Source organism: Silurus meridionalis, chromosome 13, assembly GCF_014805685.1.
Source record: "Silurus meridionalis isolate SWU-2019-XX chromosome 13, ASM1480568v1, whole genome shotgun sequence".
In the NCBI taxonomy this organism is placed as follows: Eukaryota; Metazoa; Chordata; class Actinopteri; order Siluriformes; family Siluridae; genus Silurus; species Silurus meridionalis.
Window position 1 is genome coordinate 1,226,389 of NC_060896.1, and position 18,494 is coordinate 1,244,882.

Sequence of the window (18,494 nt, forward strand, 5' to 3'; positions counted from 1 at the left end):
AGAGCATCTCTCTGCTTTACTGAAGGATCTACTGAAGGATCCACACTGCAGACCTGAGAAACTTCAGTAAGAAAGAGCATTTGAATAATCTGTGTGTTGAAATGAAAGGAAATAATAAAGATGTTCATGCTAATAGTTTTATCTTCTGCTTATTAAACTTGTCTCCAGTTTCTGTAGCATTTTCAGTAGTAATTTGGAGTTGGAGGAGATCAGGCTGCATCTACACAATTGTTTCCCTTTAACTACCCAAAGCTCTTCTACTTCATACTGTATTGGAAACACAGACACTGGGATATTCATGTGATCTTTTCTACCCATAATTCCACAGGTAACTGTAATGTATTGTGCTTTCAGGCTCAGTGAGTGTAATATGACAGTGAAAGGATGTTCAGCTCTGCTCGAGGCTCTCAGATCAGAATCCTCCACCCTGAGGGAGCTGAATCTGAGTAAGAACAGGATTCAGGATTCAGGAGTGAAGCTGCTCTCTGCAGAACTGAAGAGGAAACACTGTAAACTGGAGACTGTGAGGTAACGTCTAATACACACTTCATGTTCACTCCAGTCCCTCTGGTAAAACACAGAAATATATGTGATGGCACAGTTTTATGAAGTAAATGACTGTGGTGAGGACAGAGATGTTTTTCAGGACTGACAGAGAGATAAAAACAGGACACCAGCACAGGCTTCAGTTTAGGAAACAATCAAATGTAGAAGAGTAACAGGAGAAATACTCGACTTCACCAGTAGAGGTGCTGAAGAGCTGTTTCATAGATAACACATTAGTTTTTATTGAATTGCAGTGGTATCTTGACCTACGAGTGCATTAATGTACGAGTTTTCCGAGGTACGAGCGGTAGAGGTGCTGAAGAGCTGTGTCATAGATAACACATTAGGTTTTTTTACACAACGTTGCCGCGATTTGTTTGATGAAGGCATGCTATAAAAATGTATATTCTGTTACGTGGGGAATGAAGGGAGGCGGAAGCCGGAGGCACAGTTCACTGTGGTTCAATGAAATACAGAGAAGTGCACGCAAAACACACAAACACGCGCACACAGCAGTCCTGTATAATCCCAAGTGAGATATCCGTGGTACTCCCTGGAGGGGCGAGGTCCACAATGTCCAGGGACGAACACACGGACGGATAGGGGTGAATCCGGGGTGCTCTTTGGGGAGAAAGCGCGACCGTGGAGAGAGTGTGAAGTCTGAGTGGAAAGGAAAGCGGAGGAATACGTGAAAACAACACAAAGGCGAGCAAACACAAACTAAACACCATCACATACCAACACGTACAAACAATAACAGACAGGGAGTGTGGGTGAATGGGGGGTTTATATTGGAGCTGGGGATGAGTGAATAACGAGCCCTAGGTGTGCATGATTGAAGCCCGGAGCTTTAGAGAAAGCGGAGGCAATGACAGCCGCCGAAGGGGGCGTGGCAGGTGGATTCCTGACACATACATGTTTGCTAACAACAAAAGGCATATGTGCACCAACTGACAGCAGATATTTACCCGTATACAATACAAACCACCGTCGATTCTCGATACAAACCTTTATTATATTCTTCAACATTTCAAACACAAGATTGCTCACAAAATCACAAAAAACGTGCGGGGTGTAGTTCGTTTTTACAAAAAGCTAACCAGTGTCAAAATTGGCGAGTCATTTTACTCTGACACAGCTCTGAAAAGTATCCTACACTCCTGTGCCTCCTCTTCCAACATAGCATCTGTAAGGCTTGATTTTTCCACCACTTCCGCGAGTTCTTCTGCGGCTGGACGGCACTGTGCCTGAAACTCATCATTGGAAATAAGTGACAAATTTGCCCCCCTTGTGCTCGAGATAATAGGGTTCAGCGACATAAAAGAATCGACATAACCCATGAGAAAATGCTAAAACAAAGCGAGCATTTGGCGGTTCCACTTCAAAAACGTCGACTTAATAGGGTTGGCGAGTGAACCGAGGTCAAGATAAGATAAGTGGGTTCAACTGTAGTTCCAATTTAGGCCACATGTCAGTTCTAATCCAGAAAATACTACATTTCCTTTTGTACTCCATTTCTCACTACTGACTTTATAGTGTCTGTTTCCAAGCCTGGAACATCTCCACTCATCACAATAATCCAAATAGTTCAGTTTCATTTCAATCAAACATCTTGTAGCTTTTAGCATTAAACATTACACCAATGATTTTGTCCAGACTTTCAGACTGCAGTATAACAGAGGAAGGATACACTGCTCTGGCTGAAGCTCTGAGATCAAACCCCTCATCACACCTGAAAGAGCTGGATCTCAGAGGGAACGACCCTGGAGAATCAGGAGTGAAGAAGCTCATAGAGATACAGAAGAATCACAAACTGGAGACACTGAGGTGATTCTTCTAGAAAGAAAAATAATGAGATGAAATATAAATAAATATTGTAGAGGAAATGAATTTTCTGATCAAAGATTCTGTAGTCAGTACGAGTAGAAGCAGATATTTAACTTTGATGAATAAATGAGGACGAGTGTGCAGTGATTCTGGAACAGATCCAGTCAGATGAAGATACACAGTAAAAACACTCCTAGATTTTGTAGCTATTGATTGGTTATTGTTCTCATTACACAGTTTTAACATGCAGCATTATTTTTCTCTACAGCTTGTTGAAAAGTGCTGATGCAGCAGAAGCCCTCAGATCTCTTAGTAAGATTGTAGGTGAAGACCCCCTACTGCACAGGGAACTGGATCTGAGCAGGACAACACCTGGAGACATCAACGTGAAGAATCTCTCAGCTCTGCTGCAGGATCCACATTACAGACTGCAGAAACTTACGTAAGAAACAACACACACACACACACACACACACACACACACACACACACACACACACACACATACAGATCTCTATTTTCATGCTGCTGTAAGAGCAATTAGTGTAACATTTCACATTTCCACTTTCTGTTCACTTTATTTAATAAACACCTCGTTTTAGACTCACAACCTGACCTCCTTCTCTGGTTTTATAGCTAACAATCAGTCTACATATAATAAAACACATTTACTGTAACACTCTAATATGTGGGTTTGTGACATTTTTAGTGCAGCTTTTACAGGAGTGCAGGATAAATCACACAAAGCAGATTTTGTATAGATTTAGATCCATAATGAACATGGTGGAGGGCAAGGAGTGAAGAGAAACTCCCTGAGATCAAGTGGTGATCCTTCAACATGAACAGTATGGAAGGAGTCTTCAGTGTCAGTGTAACAGTGAGAGGCATAATAATCTATAAGTAGGACAGTATAATTATCAGAAGAACAGCACTCAGGATGTAGTGTGAAGTAAATATTCAGCCTAGAATGGATGGTAAAAAAACACCACTTTATCACCCACTGTGGCGTATCTGGTCCCTGTCGTTCCTCCCACTCTTCACTAACATGACCATTTAGTGTGCCATGACCACTAAAACTGTGTTCTATTGGCCTGCAGTTCCCTGAAGCCCCCGCCTAATAATAATACACAACGTGTAAAGCCCCCACCTAATATTAATACACAACGTGTGTGTGTGTGTTCACTTTAAAGTCATTCTGATGGAAAGACTTTAAAGGGAACACACGAACGAGTTGTGTTTTGTTTATGCTATTTGGTGTTCCGTGTTTGGTGTTTTCATATTCGCTTTGCCACGCATGCTAAGTGTCATGTCTACCTATATCCTTGACTTTGCGAGTTCAACCTCAGACTACTGACCTTTGTTTTATGATTGTCTGCTGCCTGCCCTGATCATTGCCTGTTTCTGGATTACCCTTCTGTTTATCCTGGGATGTTACTGTTTGCTGTTGTTCACTCTCCAAATAAAGCTCGCAAATGGATCCTTAACTCTGTCATCACACCGATCACTGCCAACAGACACACCATGTCATCAGTGTTTTACATTTATATTACATTTGCAGCATTTAGCAGACGCCCTTTTCCAGAGCGATGTACAAAAGTGCTTTGAGTCTCTAGCAATGAATAAATCTAGATTGGTACGCCAGATTACAAAATTAATATAAATATAACTCTTGAGTTCTACAAAGCAAACTTGGAAAGTGCTAATTTAGGTGTTTCAGGAAGAGGTAGGTCTTCAATCATCGCTTGAAGATAGTCAGGGACTTCGCTGTATGGACATCTAAGGGAATTTTATTCCACCACCTCGGTGCCAGAACAGAGAAGAGCCTTGAAGTGTACTTACCTCTCATTCTGAGAGAAGGTGGTACCAGTCGAGCAGTGCTGAAGGATCTCAGACAGCGTGGTGCAGTTTAAGATGTGAGGAGGTCTCTGAGGTAAGATGGCAATGGTCCATTTTTGGCCTTGTAGGCAAGCATCAGTGTTTTGAATCTGATACGTGCAGCTACTGGAGTTAAGGGAGCACAGCAGTGGGGTGGTGTGGGAGAACTTGGGCAGATTGAACACAAGTCGTGCAGCTTTATTTTGGATCATTCAGGGGAACCATGGTGGAGTGAGAGCTAAGCTAAAGCTAATACCACACCGGCTCTCTTTACCCAGCATCTTCCCCGCCAATGTTCGGTCACTGGTGAAGAAAATGGAGGAGATTCGACTCAGCACCATGCACAGCATGAAACTTCTGAACTGTAATGTCATGATCTTTACAGAAACATTGCTACACAGCGGCATTCCGGACAATGCTATTAAACTAGTGGGACCAAACACACTTCGGGCAGATAGGACATTAGATGGCTAAGACCAGAGGGGGTGGATTGTGCATTTATGTTAACAAAGCTTGGTGCACGAACTCTGTCATTGTTGAGAGTCATTGTTCAGCTAACCTGGAGTTTCTCATGGTTAAATGTAGACCGTTTTATCTACTGCAGGAGTTCACTTCCACCATTATTACAGCAGCTTACATTCCCCCCAATGCTGATTACAAGCTTGCTATAAAATAACTTTATGCGGCCATCAGTAAACAACAGACTGTTCACCCGGAAGCTGCGTTTATTGTTGTGGGAGATTTTAATCACTTAAACTTAAAGGCAGTGCCCCCAAAATTTCACCAGCATGTTTCATGTAACACCAGGGGGAACAAAACATTAGACCATGTATACACAAACATGGCTGGAGCTTATGTTGCGACCCCCCTCCCCCACCTGGGACAGTCGGATCACCTTTCTTCTTTCCTCACCCACAAATATGCACCCCTTATCAATCGGGTGAAGCCATCAGTGAGAACCATCAAGGTGTTGCCCGCAGAGGCAGATTACACACTTCAGGAACGTTTTTACACACAGACTGGAGTACATTTGCTTCTCAGGCCACCAGTGACACTCACACAGACATCGACTGCTACACCTCCTCTGTACCGGATTACATCAGTTCGACCATAGACAGTGTTACTACTCAAAAACAGATCATCACATACCCAAATCAGAAGCCATGGATGAACAAGGAGGTGCGCCTCCTGCCTTCAGGTCAGGTGACGCTCAGGCCTACAGCACATCCAGAGCTAACCTGAAGGGGGGCATCAAAGAGGCCAAGCAATGCTACAAGCAAAAGATAGAGGAGCTATTTTCCAACTCTGACCCTCTGGCCATCAGTGATTACAAATCCTCCCACTCCACCCCCGCTGCCACTGATGTCCTCTTCTTAACTTTTATGCTCGCTTTGAGAGAGACTACAAAGAAACTGCCAAAAAGCTCAAACTCTTGGCTGATCCCTCTCCAAACACACTCTCCTCCAATGTTTGCAATGCACTGAGCCGGATCAGCGCACACAAAGCTGCTGGACCAGACAACATACCTGGACGTGTACTCAGGGCATGTGCTGAGCAGCTCGCTGGGGTCTTTACTGACATCTTCAACCTGTTTATTGCCCAAGCAGCTGTTTCCACTTGCTTTAAATGAACCTCCATTGTGCCAGTGCCAAAACACTCCAACCCAATGTGCCTGAACGACTACTGTCCTGTAGCACTGACACCCATGGGAGGAGATCCAGCACCTAGCCACATGGTGCAACAACAATAACCTGCTCCTTAACACCTCCAAGACAAAGGAGCTCATTGTGGACTTCAGGATAGAGTCAAGAGGCACACGACCCCACCCACATCAATGGGATGGCTTTTGAGCACGTCTTCAGTTTTAAGTTTCTGGGTATCCACTTCTCGGCGGACCTGTCCTGGACTACCGACACCTCCGACCTGGTCAAGAAGCGTCTCTTTTTCCTGAGGACAATAAAGAAAAATCAGCTTTCCTCGGATATCCTGGTGAACTTCTATCGCTGCACAATAGAAAGCATCCTGGTATGGGAGCTGCTCTGTTGCACAGCGTAAGGCACTGCAGCGGGTGGTGAAAACTGCCCAGCGCATCACAGTGACTCCACTCCTAGCCATGGAGGACATCCAGAAGAAACGCTGTCTGCGTCGAGCTCGCAGCATTCTTAAGGACTCCTCTCATCCCGCCCATAGACTGTTCTCTCTTCTGCCCTCCGGCAGGCGTTTCAGGTGCCTCTGGACCAGGACCAGCCGACTAAAGAACAGCTTTTTTCCTAGAGCTGTCTCTTTACTGAACTCTGCCCCTCGCTGATACACTGCCACATTTCCCCCACACCTCACACTTCATTATTTTGCTAATGGACTGTCTACACAAAAACTTATGCTCACCAAGACACTGATCATTTCTCACCTCACACTTTGTTATTGCACGGACTGTTTACACAAAAACTTATGCTCACTTGGACACTTGCTCATTTCTCACCTCACACCTTGTTATTGCACGGACTGTTTACACAAAACTTTGCTCATTTGCACACTGATCTTCTTTGTAGTGCTGCTCGCCATTACCTAATTACCATTGTGTATATATATATATATATATATATATATATATATATATATATATATATATATATATATATATATATATATATATACCCGTTTTCTGTTTATAGTAATAGCAATATATTATGTTCGCCGTTCACATCCCTCTGTACATTTCTGTTCATAGTACATTTACATCTGTAAATTACTGTTTATAGTCCTATATTACCATTCTATTTAATTTATGTAAATCATGTAAACACTGTATATTCTGCACTTGCTGTAATTGCACTCTGGTTAGACTCAAACTGCATTTCGTTGCCTTGTACTTGTACATGTGTAATGACAATAAAGTTGAATCTAGTCTAATCTAATCTAAAAAAACAAGAGAATAGATTCAAGATAGAGCTAAAGCTCTATAATAATAATATTAATAATTAATAATAATAATAATTTTACGCTACAGCACACAGGGGTACATTCCTTCATTATTTACTTCATATTATAGCTCTTATCTTTTCCCCTTCTCCTTTCTCCTTCTTTCTCTCTCTTTCTTACCTTTCTATCTCTACAGAATATGGAACAGTATAAGTGATGAATCCTGTGCTGATGTGGCTTCAGCTCTCTGTACAAATCCATCACACATCAGAGATCTGGATCTGAGTGAGTGTAAACTGGGAGACTCAGGAGTGAAGAAACTCTGTGATCTACTGAAGAAACACGAGTGTAAACTGGAGAAACTGGAGTGAGTAACTCAGTGATGAAACATGGATTTTAGATCTTTATATTCAGGTTTTCCTGATCCACACTAATATTGATATCTGTATTAGTTTAACACATTTTTTGTAATTATAAATATAATTATTAGATAATTAATAATATAGTAATTGTAAGAAAGAAGAAAGTTAAGAAAAGCTTAATTGTAATGCATTTGATGATGACCCTTGTCTGTCATGTATATAGCCCTGATGCTACAACGACGTTAAACTCAATAAACAAACAAACAAGAAAAACTTAATGGAAATCGTGTGTGTGTGTGTGTGTGTGTGTGTGTGTGTGTGTGTGTGTGTGTGTGTGTGTGTGTGTGGTCTCATGTCACCTCATACGCATTTGTTTATTGTACATTATATAACATCTGATCAAAATTTCACACATTAAAATGTTTTAACTAATTTCTGTATCCTTTCTTTCTCTAATGTTGGATTAAACACTGTTTCCTTTTCTGCAGATTATGGAACAGTATAAGTGATGAATCCTGTGCTGATGTGGCTTCAGCTCTCTGTACAAATCCATCACACATCAGAGATCTGGATCTGAGTGAGTGTAAACTGGGAGACTCAGGAGTGAAGAAACTCTGTGATCTACTGAAGAAACACGAGTGTAAACTGGAGACACTGCGGTGAGAAACTCAGTGATGAAACACATTAAGTTCTGTAATAATGTAGAATATGAATGTTAGTGTGTGAACAGATAAATGAAAGATAAATTTTAAAGAGTGTAAAACTGCATGATGTCCTGCAGTAAACTGTACATTGAAGAAAATCCTGTAATTTTGCTTGTAATACAATGAAATTCTACAGATGTTTTCACACACACACACACACACACACACACACACACACACACACACACATACACACACACACAAACCCACACACACACTCTCTCACTCACTCACTCTCTCACTCACTCACTCACTCAGCAGTAGTAAACAGATGTAAACAGCTACAAACATCTGTAACATTAAATCTGCACAAATACTAACAGACTAAAATTTTGTTTTAGAAGGAACTTTAGTTTAGAAACTAGAGTGCAGCAAGAAACTATTATTGTCTGAAATATTATTATTTGTATATATTTACCTTGCACTTTGACTCACACAAATATATTTAAGCTGCATTTTGTCTTCTGTTAACTTTTACCTTTTCCAATCACTAGATTATGAACTTATTAACTTACTATATTTTGTGGTAGCTGCTATGACCACCTTAGATGTAAGTTGTGTGTGTCTAATCCCATCGGGATCGGCATGAACAAATCCTTAGTGACACCTGATAAAAGGAAATTTAGAATTTCAAGAATGTATCACTTTTTTATTTTTTTACTGATTTCTGTGTCCTTTCTTTCTCTAATGTTGGATTAAACACTGTTTCCTTTTCTGCAGATTACAGAACAGTATAAGTGATGAATCCTGTGCTGATGTGGCTTCAGCTCTCTGTACAAATCCATCACACATCAGAGATCTGGATCTGAGTGAGTGTAAACTGGGAGACTCAGGAGTGAAGAAACTCTGTGATCTACTGAAGAAACACGAGTGTAAACTGGAGACACTGCAGTAAGTAACTCAGTGATGTGATGAAGTTTTATAATAAAAAGCAGGAACCAGATGTTAAGACCCAGTCTAGGGGTTGGGCTACACAGTGTGATTAAAGGCAGGAGGTGGTGGATGTAAAGATGTGTGTGTGCATGCGTGCGTGCGTGTGTGTATACAGTGTCCTGATGGATATAACGAGGAGCCCAAGCAATAAATTATGTATTAAAATATAAACATTCAAACAGCGGTGTAAACATCAAAGACCGAAAAAATCAAACAAAACATTCTTCTTTCCTAAATCTAAATCACCTATAAAGTAAACACAAATTAAAGACAAACCACGCCCCAGAACTTCCTCTCCAAAAACAGTGAAGAAACCCACACTAAACACAAATGGCAATCACACTCATGCTACTGGTGATCACGAACACACAAATACATACAGGTGCATCTCAATAATAACATTGTGGAAAAGTTCATTCATTTCAGGAGTATAACTCACATTGTGAAAATCATGTATTAAATAATTTCAGTGAACACAGACTAAACTACTTTAAGTCTTTGGTTCTTTTAATTGTGATGATTTTGGCTCACATTTAATAAAAACCCACCAATTCACATCCCAAAAAATTAGAATATGGTCACATGCTAATCATCTAATCAACTCAAAACACCTGTTAACATAAATTTGTGCGGAAGGAAAAAATGTGGAAGCAAAAGATGCACAAGCAACCGAGAGAACCGCAGCCTTGAGAGACTCGTCAAGCAAAATAATTCAAGAATTTGGGTGAAATTCACAAGGAATGGACTAAGACTGGGGTCAAGGCACTGAGAGCCACCACACACAGACGTGTCAAGGAATTTGGCTACAGGTCTCCTATTTTAAGCCACCCCTGAGCCACAGATATCAGAGGAGTCTTACCTGGGCTAAAGAGAAGAATAACTGGACTGTTGCCCAGTGATCCAAGGTCCTCTTTTCAGATGAGAGCAAGTTTTGTATTTAATTTGGAAACCAAGGTCCTAGAGTCTGGAGGAAGGGTGGAGAAGTTCATTGCCCAAGTTTAAAGTCCAGTGTTCAGTTTTCATTCTGTGATGATTTGGGGTTCAATGCTGGTGTTGGTCCACTGTGATTGTTGAAAACCAAAGTCACTGCACCTATTTACCATGAAGTTTTAGAGCACTTCATGCTTCCTTCTGCTGACCAGCTTTTATGGAGATGCTGATTTTATTTTCCAGCAGGATTTGGCACCTGCCCACACTGCCAAAAGCACCAAAAGTTGGTTAAATGACCATGGTGTTGGTGTGCTTGACTGGAGCAAACTCACCAGACCTGAACCACATAGAGAATCTCTGGAGTATTGTCAAGAGAAAAATGAGAAACAAGAGACCAAAAAATGCAGATGAGCTGAAGGCCACTGTCAAAGAAACCTGGGCTTCCACACCACCTCAGCAGTGCCACTGTACTTTCACTAGAACACTTCAGCTCTGTTTAGGAAGGCACAACAACTCCTGTACTTCTTGAGAAGTCTTAAGAAAGCTCATCTCTCCCCAAGGATTTTTTTAGTTTTTACCACTGCATCATCAAGAGCATCCTGACCAACTCAATCACTGTATGGTACAGAGGCTCCGCTGGTTAAAATCACCCAACGCATCACTGGCACCTAACTACCTGCCATTGAACACTTTCACCACAGCATATGTCTGTGCAGAGCTCACAACATCTTCAAGGACTCTTCACATCCGATTCACACTGTTTAGCCTCCTTCCATCAAGAAGGAGATAAAGGAACATAGACACCAGAACCAGCAGGTTGCATATATATTTAGTGGTCTTGTTTATTCTTAATACCTTATAACCTTCTACTTGTTGTACCTTTACAGCAATGTCTGCACATCATTTCACTGCCATAACAGTTTACTTGTGCTTTTCAAGTGTCCACACATCTCTTCACTGATAAAGTCTTTATATTTATTCACGTTACATATGTTTACATACATACATACATACATACATACATACATACATACAATATACATTGAGGAAAATAAGTATTTGAACACCCTGCTATTTTGCAAGTTCTCCCACTTAGAAATCATGGAGGGTCTGAAATTGTCATCGTAGGTGCATGTCCACTGTGTAGACATAATCTGAAAAAAAAATCCAGAAATCACAATATATGATTTTTAAACTATTTATTTGTATGATACAGCTGCAAATAAGTATTTGAACACCTGTCTATCAGCTTGAATTCTGACCCTCAAAGACCTGTTAGTCTGCCTTTAAAATGTCCACCTCCACTACATTTATTATCCTAAATTAGATGCACCTGTTTGAGGTCGTTAGCTGCATAAAGACACCTGTCCACCCCATACAATCAGTAAGAATCCAACTACTAACATGGCCAAGACCAAAGAGCTGTCCAAAGACACTAGAGACAAAATTGTACACCTCCACAAGGCTGGAAAGGGCTACGGGGAAATTGCCAAGCAGCTTGGTGAAAAAAGGTCCACTGTTGGAGCAATCATTAGAAAATGGAAGAAGCTAAACATGACTGTCAATCTCCCTCGGACTGGGGCTCCATGCAAGATCTCACCTCGTGGGGTCTCAATGATCCTAAGGAAGGTGAGAAATCAGCCCAGAACTACAAGGGAGGAGCTGGTCAATGACTTGAAAAGAGCTGGGACCTCTGTTTCCAAGGTTACTGTTGGTAATACACTAAGACGTCATGGTTTGAAATCATGCATGGCACGGAAGGTTCCCCTGCTTAAACCAGCTCATGTCCAGGCACATCTTAAGTTTGCCAATGACCATTTGGATGATCCAGAGGAGTCATGGGAGAAAGTCATGTGGTCAGATGAGACCAAATTAGAACTTTTGGGTCATAATTCCACTAAACGTGTTTGGAGGAAGAAGAATGATGAGTACCATCCCAAGAACACCATCCCTACTGTGAAGCATGGAGGTGGTAGCATCATGCTTTGGGGGTGTATTTCTGCACATGGGACAGGGCGACTGCACTGTATTAAGGAGAGGATGACCGGGGCCATGTATTGCGAGATTTTCGGGAACAACCTCCTTCCCTCAGTTAGAGCATTGAAGATGGGTCGAGGCTGGGTCTTCCAACATGACAATGACCCGAAGCACACAGCCAGGATAACCAAGGAGTGGCTCTGTAAGAAGCATATCAAGGTTCTGGCATGGCCTAGCCAGTCTCAGACCTAAACCCAATAGAGAATCTTTGGAGGAGCTCAAACTCCGTGTTTCTCAGCGACAGGCCAGAAACCTGACTGATCTAGAGAAGATCTGTGTGGAGGTGGGCCAAAATCCCTCCTGCAGTGTGTGCAAACCTGGTAAAAAACTACAGGAAACGTTTGACCTCTGAAATTGCAAACAAAGGCTCCTGTACCAAATATTAACATTGACTTTCTCAGGGGTTCAAATACTTATTTGCAGCTGTATCATACAAATAAATAGTTAAAAATCATACATTGTGATTTCTGGATTTTTTTTTAGATTATGTCTCTCACAGTGGACATGCACCTACGATGACAATTTCAGACCCCTCCATCATTTCTAAGTGGGAGAACTTGCAAAATAGCAGCGTGTTCAAATACTTATTTTCCTCACTGTATATATATATATATATATATATATATATATATATATATATATATATATATATATATATATACAGTGGAACCCGGTTATGTTGAGGGCCCAGGGGACGCCAAAAAGCGTGGAGATAAACGATGATCGAGATAAACGAAAACCAAAATGGCGGCAATATATTAACGTGCTTGAAATGTCTTTATGTACATGATGTGCGTTATTAAATGAGAATGTGCATGCACGTGTTTTTTGAGGTTTTTTTACACAACAGCGTTCCGCGATTTGATTGATTGGTCATGCGGATCGAGAAAACCTGTAATGTGGATAAGGAGGCGGAAGCCGAAGTAAACGCAAACAAAGTTTATTGAGAATACTCAGGAGATAATACACCAATACTTGTAGTGAAGCAGTAATATCCAGTGGTGCGCTCCGGGAGCACGGTCCACGAAGTTCTATGAAAGCAGAGACAGTTCATGTAAAGAATCCACGGATCCGCGCTATGGAAAGCGCAGCGCTGGGCAGCAACGGATAAACGTGGTGCAGACAGCGTGAACATGGAAAACAGCAGGATCGGGGTGATCCGGGGGGCCGTTGAGAGAATGCGGAGTCCGAGAAGAAGGGTATGTAGCGGGATACGTATACGCGATTACACAGACCGACATGAACCAACACATACGATCATGCACAAACAATAACGGACCACGAGTGTGTGGAGGTGAGGGGCTGAAATAGGAGATGGGATGAGTGAGTTAATGAGAGTCTGGTGTGTGTGATCAGCATGACTGCGACAAGAAGAAGCAGGGTGCTTCGGGGAATGCCACCACCGAAGGGGGCGTGGCAGGGAGATTCCTGACATAACCGACGTTAAGTGGCAAATTTGCCCCCCTTGTGCTCGAGATATTAGGGTTCGGCAACATAAGGGAATCGACATAACCGATAAAAAATGCTAAGACAAAGTGGGAATTTGGCGGTCCCACTTTAAAAATGTCAACTTAATATCGTTGGCCAGTTAACCGAGGTCGAGATAAGTGGGTTCCACTGTATATACACTCACACACACATATACACATATGTACTTGCTGTACATGTACTTACATATTTGTCTGCAAATGTTAATTTGCACAATTGCTTTTATTTGCACTTCTGGTTGATGCTAAACTTCATCAAAATGAATAATGATTAATTATATTTTATATCTTTTATTATTTTTTCTGAAGAACAGAAAGTGGAGGTTTAGAAATGTGTTCATGTTTTTACTTCATTTATTTTGCATCCTTTCTTTCTCTAATGTTGGATTAAACACCTTTTCTACAGATTACAGAACAGTATAAGTGATGAATCCTGTTCTGATGTGGCTTCAGCTCTCTGTACAAATCCATCACACATCAGATATCTGGATCTGAGTCTGTGTAAACTGGGAGACTCAGGAGTGAAGGAACTCTGTGATCTACTGAAGAAACACGAGTGTAAACTGGAGAGACTGGAGTGAGTAACTCAGTGATGTGATGAAACAGTTTTATAATAAAAAGCAGGAACAGAATAAAACTCTTAGCAGTTCTGCTTATTAACTATGAATATAAACTACATTTACTTTTTACAGCAAGTTCAAATGTCTTCTATAATAATGAGAGAAATCTTAAATGCAAATTCAGAATTCAGACAGTGAGCACAAGCATCAAACAACTCTGGCATTTTCCTCAGTGACAAAAAAGTGATTTGTTGGACACTGTATTCTCAAAAAAAGTGTGCGATTGGTTATTAAAGTTGTCCTGACTAGAGGGGAGGAAGACCCCTGTTATCCTCTCAGCTGCCCTCGCTATGCACTGTAGAGTCATTATGAGGTTTTGCAGTTTCCAAACCACTCAGTGATGCAGCTGGCCAGGACTCTCTCCACAGTAAAAGGTGGTAAGTATGGGTGGTGGGAGGCTGGATCTCTTCAACCTCCTCAGGAAGTGAAGACATTGTTGGGCCTTTTTCATAGTAGAGTTGGAGTTGGTAGTCCAGGTGAGGTCATCAGAGATGTGTACACCAAGAAACTACTGAGCCACTGGTGAGCAGGGGAGGGTGGACACCCAACCCTTTACTGAAGTCGACCATGATCTCCTTTGTTTTGTCGACATCAAGAGACAGGTTGTTGTTACACAAGTTCACCACTTATTCCACCTCCTCTCTATATGGTGTTTCATCATCGTTGCTGATGAGGCCCACTACTGCCGTGTCGTCAGCAAGCTTGATAAGATTGGATTGACATTGCTGTGCAGTCGTGGGTGAGCAGCGTGAACAGCAGTGAGCTGAGCACACAGAGTGTTAAATCCCAGTAGAGAAAGTTTCCCCACAAGTTGCTGAGGGATGATTGTATTGAATATTGAGCTGAAGTCAACAAACAGTATTCTGACATTTGTGTCCTTTGTGCTGGGTAATCTAGTGCTAGTGTCATCGGCAAAACAGTATAGAAATTGGAGTGGGTCCAATGAGGTGGGCAGAGCAGAGTAAATGTGCCTCTTGACTTAACTCTCAAAGCACTTTATCATGATGGGGTCAATGCTACTGGACGGTAATCATTGAGACACCTCACTCTTGACTGCTTCAGCACCAGGATGATTGTGGTCCTTTTAAAGTTTGCAGGGACCACAGCCTCCCTCAGGTAGATGTTAAAGATGTCTGTCAGGACACCTGCCAGCTGGTAAGCACAGTCCCTGAGCACTCTCCCTGGTATGTTTTCCGGGCTTGCAGCTTTCCATGCATTGAGTATCCATAGTGTCTTCCTCACGTCAGCTGTAGCCAAGCAGAGCACCTGCTCCTCAGGGGTAGGCATGGACTTGCATGCTCGTATGTTGTTCAGAGCTTCAAATCATGCGACGAAGTCGTTTAACATATCAGGGAGATGAGGTCACTGTTGTTGGCATGTGATGTGAATTTGTAGTCAGTTAGGGCCTGAATGCTCTGCCACATGCGCCTGGGTTCCTTAGTATCACAAAAGTGACTGTTAATTTTCTGTGCATACTGGTGTTTTGCTTTTCGGATTGTTTTGAAAAGCTGAGCCCTTGCTGACCTGAGAGGTCCTTCTACCCTCAACTTGAAGGCAGCATGGTTATTCTTAATGCACTTCTCTATGTACCCAGTCACAGAATCAGTATTCGTCCAGACAAATGAGCTGGCCATAGGTGGCAGCCCCCCTGAACATGTTCCTGTCCGTGCACTCAAAACAGTCCTGTAGGGTTGACGTGGCTCCTTCTGGCCAGACTCTTCGTTAGTTCTTTGTACTGGTCTGGAGCACTTCATCAGAGGCCTGTATGCTGGGAGTAGCAGCACGCAGAGGTGAACTGATTGTCCTAGGTGGGGTCGAGCGATGGCTTTGTGTGAATCCTGGGTGTTTGTGTAAAATAAAAAATAAAAAAGTTGATGTGCTGGTAAAACTTTGCTGCAATAGTTCCTAGTTTTTTACGTGGTTGGAATTTGGAAAATGGAATTTTAGAGAATTTTAGAGAATTAAGAATTATTTACCAAAACAGATTTGGTTTAATACTTAAATATTACATTATGAACAAAATATAAATGCAATTTAAAATAAATAAAAAACCTATTCAAATACTGTAAATTACTGAATTACTTATGGTTCTTTTGATGTGGTTCTTTTGGTCTCTGAAGATAAAAACCTCTGGATTAAACACTGTTTTCTTTTCTGCAGATTATGGAACAGTATAAGTGATGAATCCTGTGCTGATGTGGCTTCAGCTCTCTGTACAAATCCATCACACATCAGATATCTGGATCTGAGTGAATGTAAACTGGGAGACTCAGGAGTGAAGAAACTCTGTGATCTACTGAAGAAACACGAGTGTAAACTGGAGACACTGCGGTGAGAAACTCAGTGATGAAACATTGAACTAAGATCTTATTTTTCTTGGCCCACAATAACACTAAACTAAACTGTGTGCAGGTTGGTGAAGTGCAGTATAACTGAAGGAGGAGCTGCTCTGACTGAAGCTCTGAGATTGAACTCCTCACATCTGAAAGAACTGGATCTGAGCGAGAATGAACTAAAAGATTCAGTTCTACAGGAACTCCAGGAGATTCTACAGAGTTCAGGAGGAAAACTACAGAGTTCAGGAGCAAAGATACAGTAAGTTCACTTAACACATGTTTTTTTTATTTTTATTTTACGAGTGGGATTTTGTATAAAGCTTAGCATACAATCATGATTCTAAGCTGTATTTTTGTTCAAAATCTAAAATTGGGCTTTAAAATCTTTACCAGTATATATTTCTTCATAAATACATCAAGTTTTATAAGTATATAAATATAAGAAGTGAATCAGGGCCGTCTCTATACTGATGATTGCTGTAGAGGCTGAGTTTCCCAAAGTTGAGATGATTCTCAGGGTTCAGTGAGAGTTCAGTGTGAAGTTCACGCTACATTTAATAACAATCGTTGTGTTGTGATGTTTTTGGGAACTCAGTCTGAATCAGTATCAGATGAACTTTAATAAAGCTGATAAACCAGTGATCAGCACTTCCTCAGTGTAAATGATAGAAAAGCTGAATAAAAGCAAACCACAGGTTTGGAAGTGTTTTAAAGTTCACAAGTCTGAAACGACTACATTCTGTTTTTCTGTAAATAAATTCATTCTCATGTTTTTACTCTTCTGTTCTTACAGATATCATAAGTCATGGACACAAACATTTACAGGAGCTGGTGCTGCTGTCTGGAGTCTGGTGTCTGGAATCACTGGTATTAAATCTGATGAACAGACAACTTCAAAACCTAAATCCTTTACAGTGCAGAAAGAACAAAGAGAAGGATTAAAACAAACACAACAGAGTGGAAGCAGTGTGGACAGTAATGTAGGATGCAGTATGGAAGATGCTTCCCCTCAGGGTACCCTCAGGTAAATGATAATGCAGCTGTAGTGAATCCACTGATCAATTAGTGAACACTGAAGAACATCTCAGTAGAAATGTTGCTTTTGCCCATGTTCTGGATTCTGGTCCTTTACTTGCACACAGAGTTTAACAGCTGAACTGAACATTTGTTTGTTAAGACATTTTATGTTTTATTCTAAAATATAAACATCACATACAGTCATGGCTAAAAATTGGCACCTTTGCGATTCTCTCAGAAAATTGTTCCAGTTGCAAATGTTTTGTTATTCACATGTTTATTGTTTTTGTTTGCACTGCAACAACACAAAAAAACAAAAGAAAAGTTAAACTTGATAATATTTCACACAGAACTGGACAAAATTATTGTCACCTTGTAAAATTGTAAGAAATAATTGCTTTTAAAGCATGTGGTGTTCCTGTAATTAGTATTTAGACACACCTGGGGTGAGTAACAGGTGTGGGCAATACAGTAATCACACTTACAACCAGTTAAAATGGAGAAAAGTTCACTCAGCCTTTGTGTTGTGTGTCACACTGAGCATTGAGAAAAGAAACAAGTGTCTCCATCTCTTCATCTCCAGAGATCTTAATGTTCCTGTGTCTACTGTGCACAATATCATCAAGAGGTTTACAGCCCATGGCACTGTACTGAACCTCCCTGGATGTGGACGGAGGAGCATCAGCATTATTGAACAATTACAAAAAAGGATTGTTCGGATGGTGGATAAAAAAACTGATTAACTTCCAAACAAATTCAAGCTGATCTGCAGACACGGGGTACAACAGTGTCGGCTCACACTCTCCGTCACCATCTGAATGATGGCTTTCTACATGTCGCTAATGTGGCTCTCTCCTGTCGATTTCTTCTCTACAACTTCCGAAGGATTTGACCATTTCTG

At 41.2% G+C, this 18,494-nt stretch overlaps 1 protein-coding gene across 1 annotated transcript in view; it reads left to right on the plus strand.

The window, feature by feature from the left end:
• LOC124395624 overlaps nt 1–18,494 on the plus strand; it is a 91,860-nt gene that overhangs the window by 65,454 nt on the left and 7,912 nt on the right. Inside the window, 11 exon segments of the mRNA XM_046864304.1 lie at nt 1–66; nt 355–528; nt 2,203–2,373; nt 2,642–2,815; nt 7,364–7,534; nt 8,018–8,188; nt 8,954–9,124; nt 14,027–14,197; nt 16,401–16,571; nt 16,653–16,835; nt 17,370–17,600. The exon segment at nt 1–66 is cut by the window's left edge and continues 120 nt beyond it. Coding sequence (XP_046720260.1) covers nt 1–66; nt 355–528; nt 2,203–2,373; nt 2,642–2,815; nt 7,364–7,534; nt 8,018–8,188; nt 8,954–9,124; nt 14,027–14,197; nt 16,401–16,571; nt 16,653–16,835; nt 17,370–17,600 — 1,854 coding nt within the window.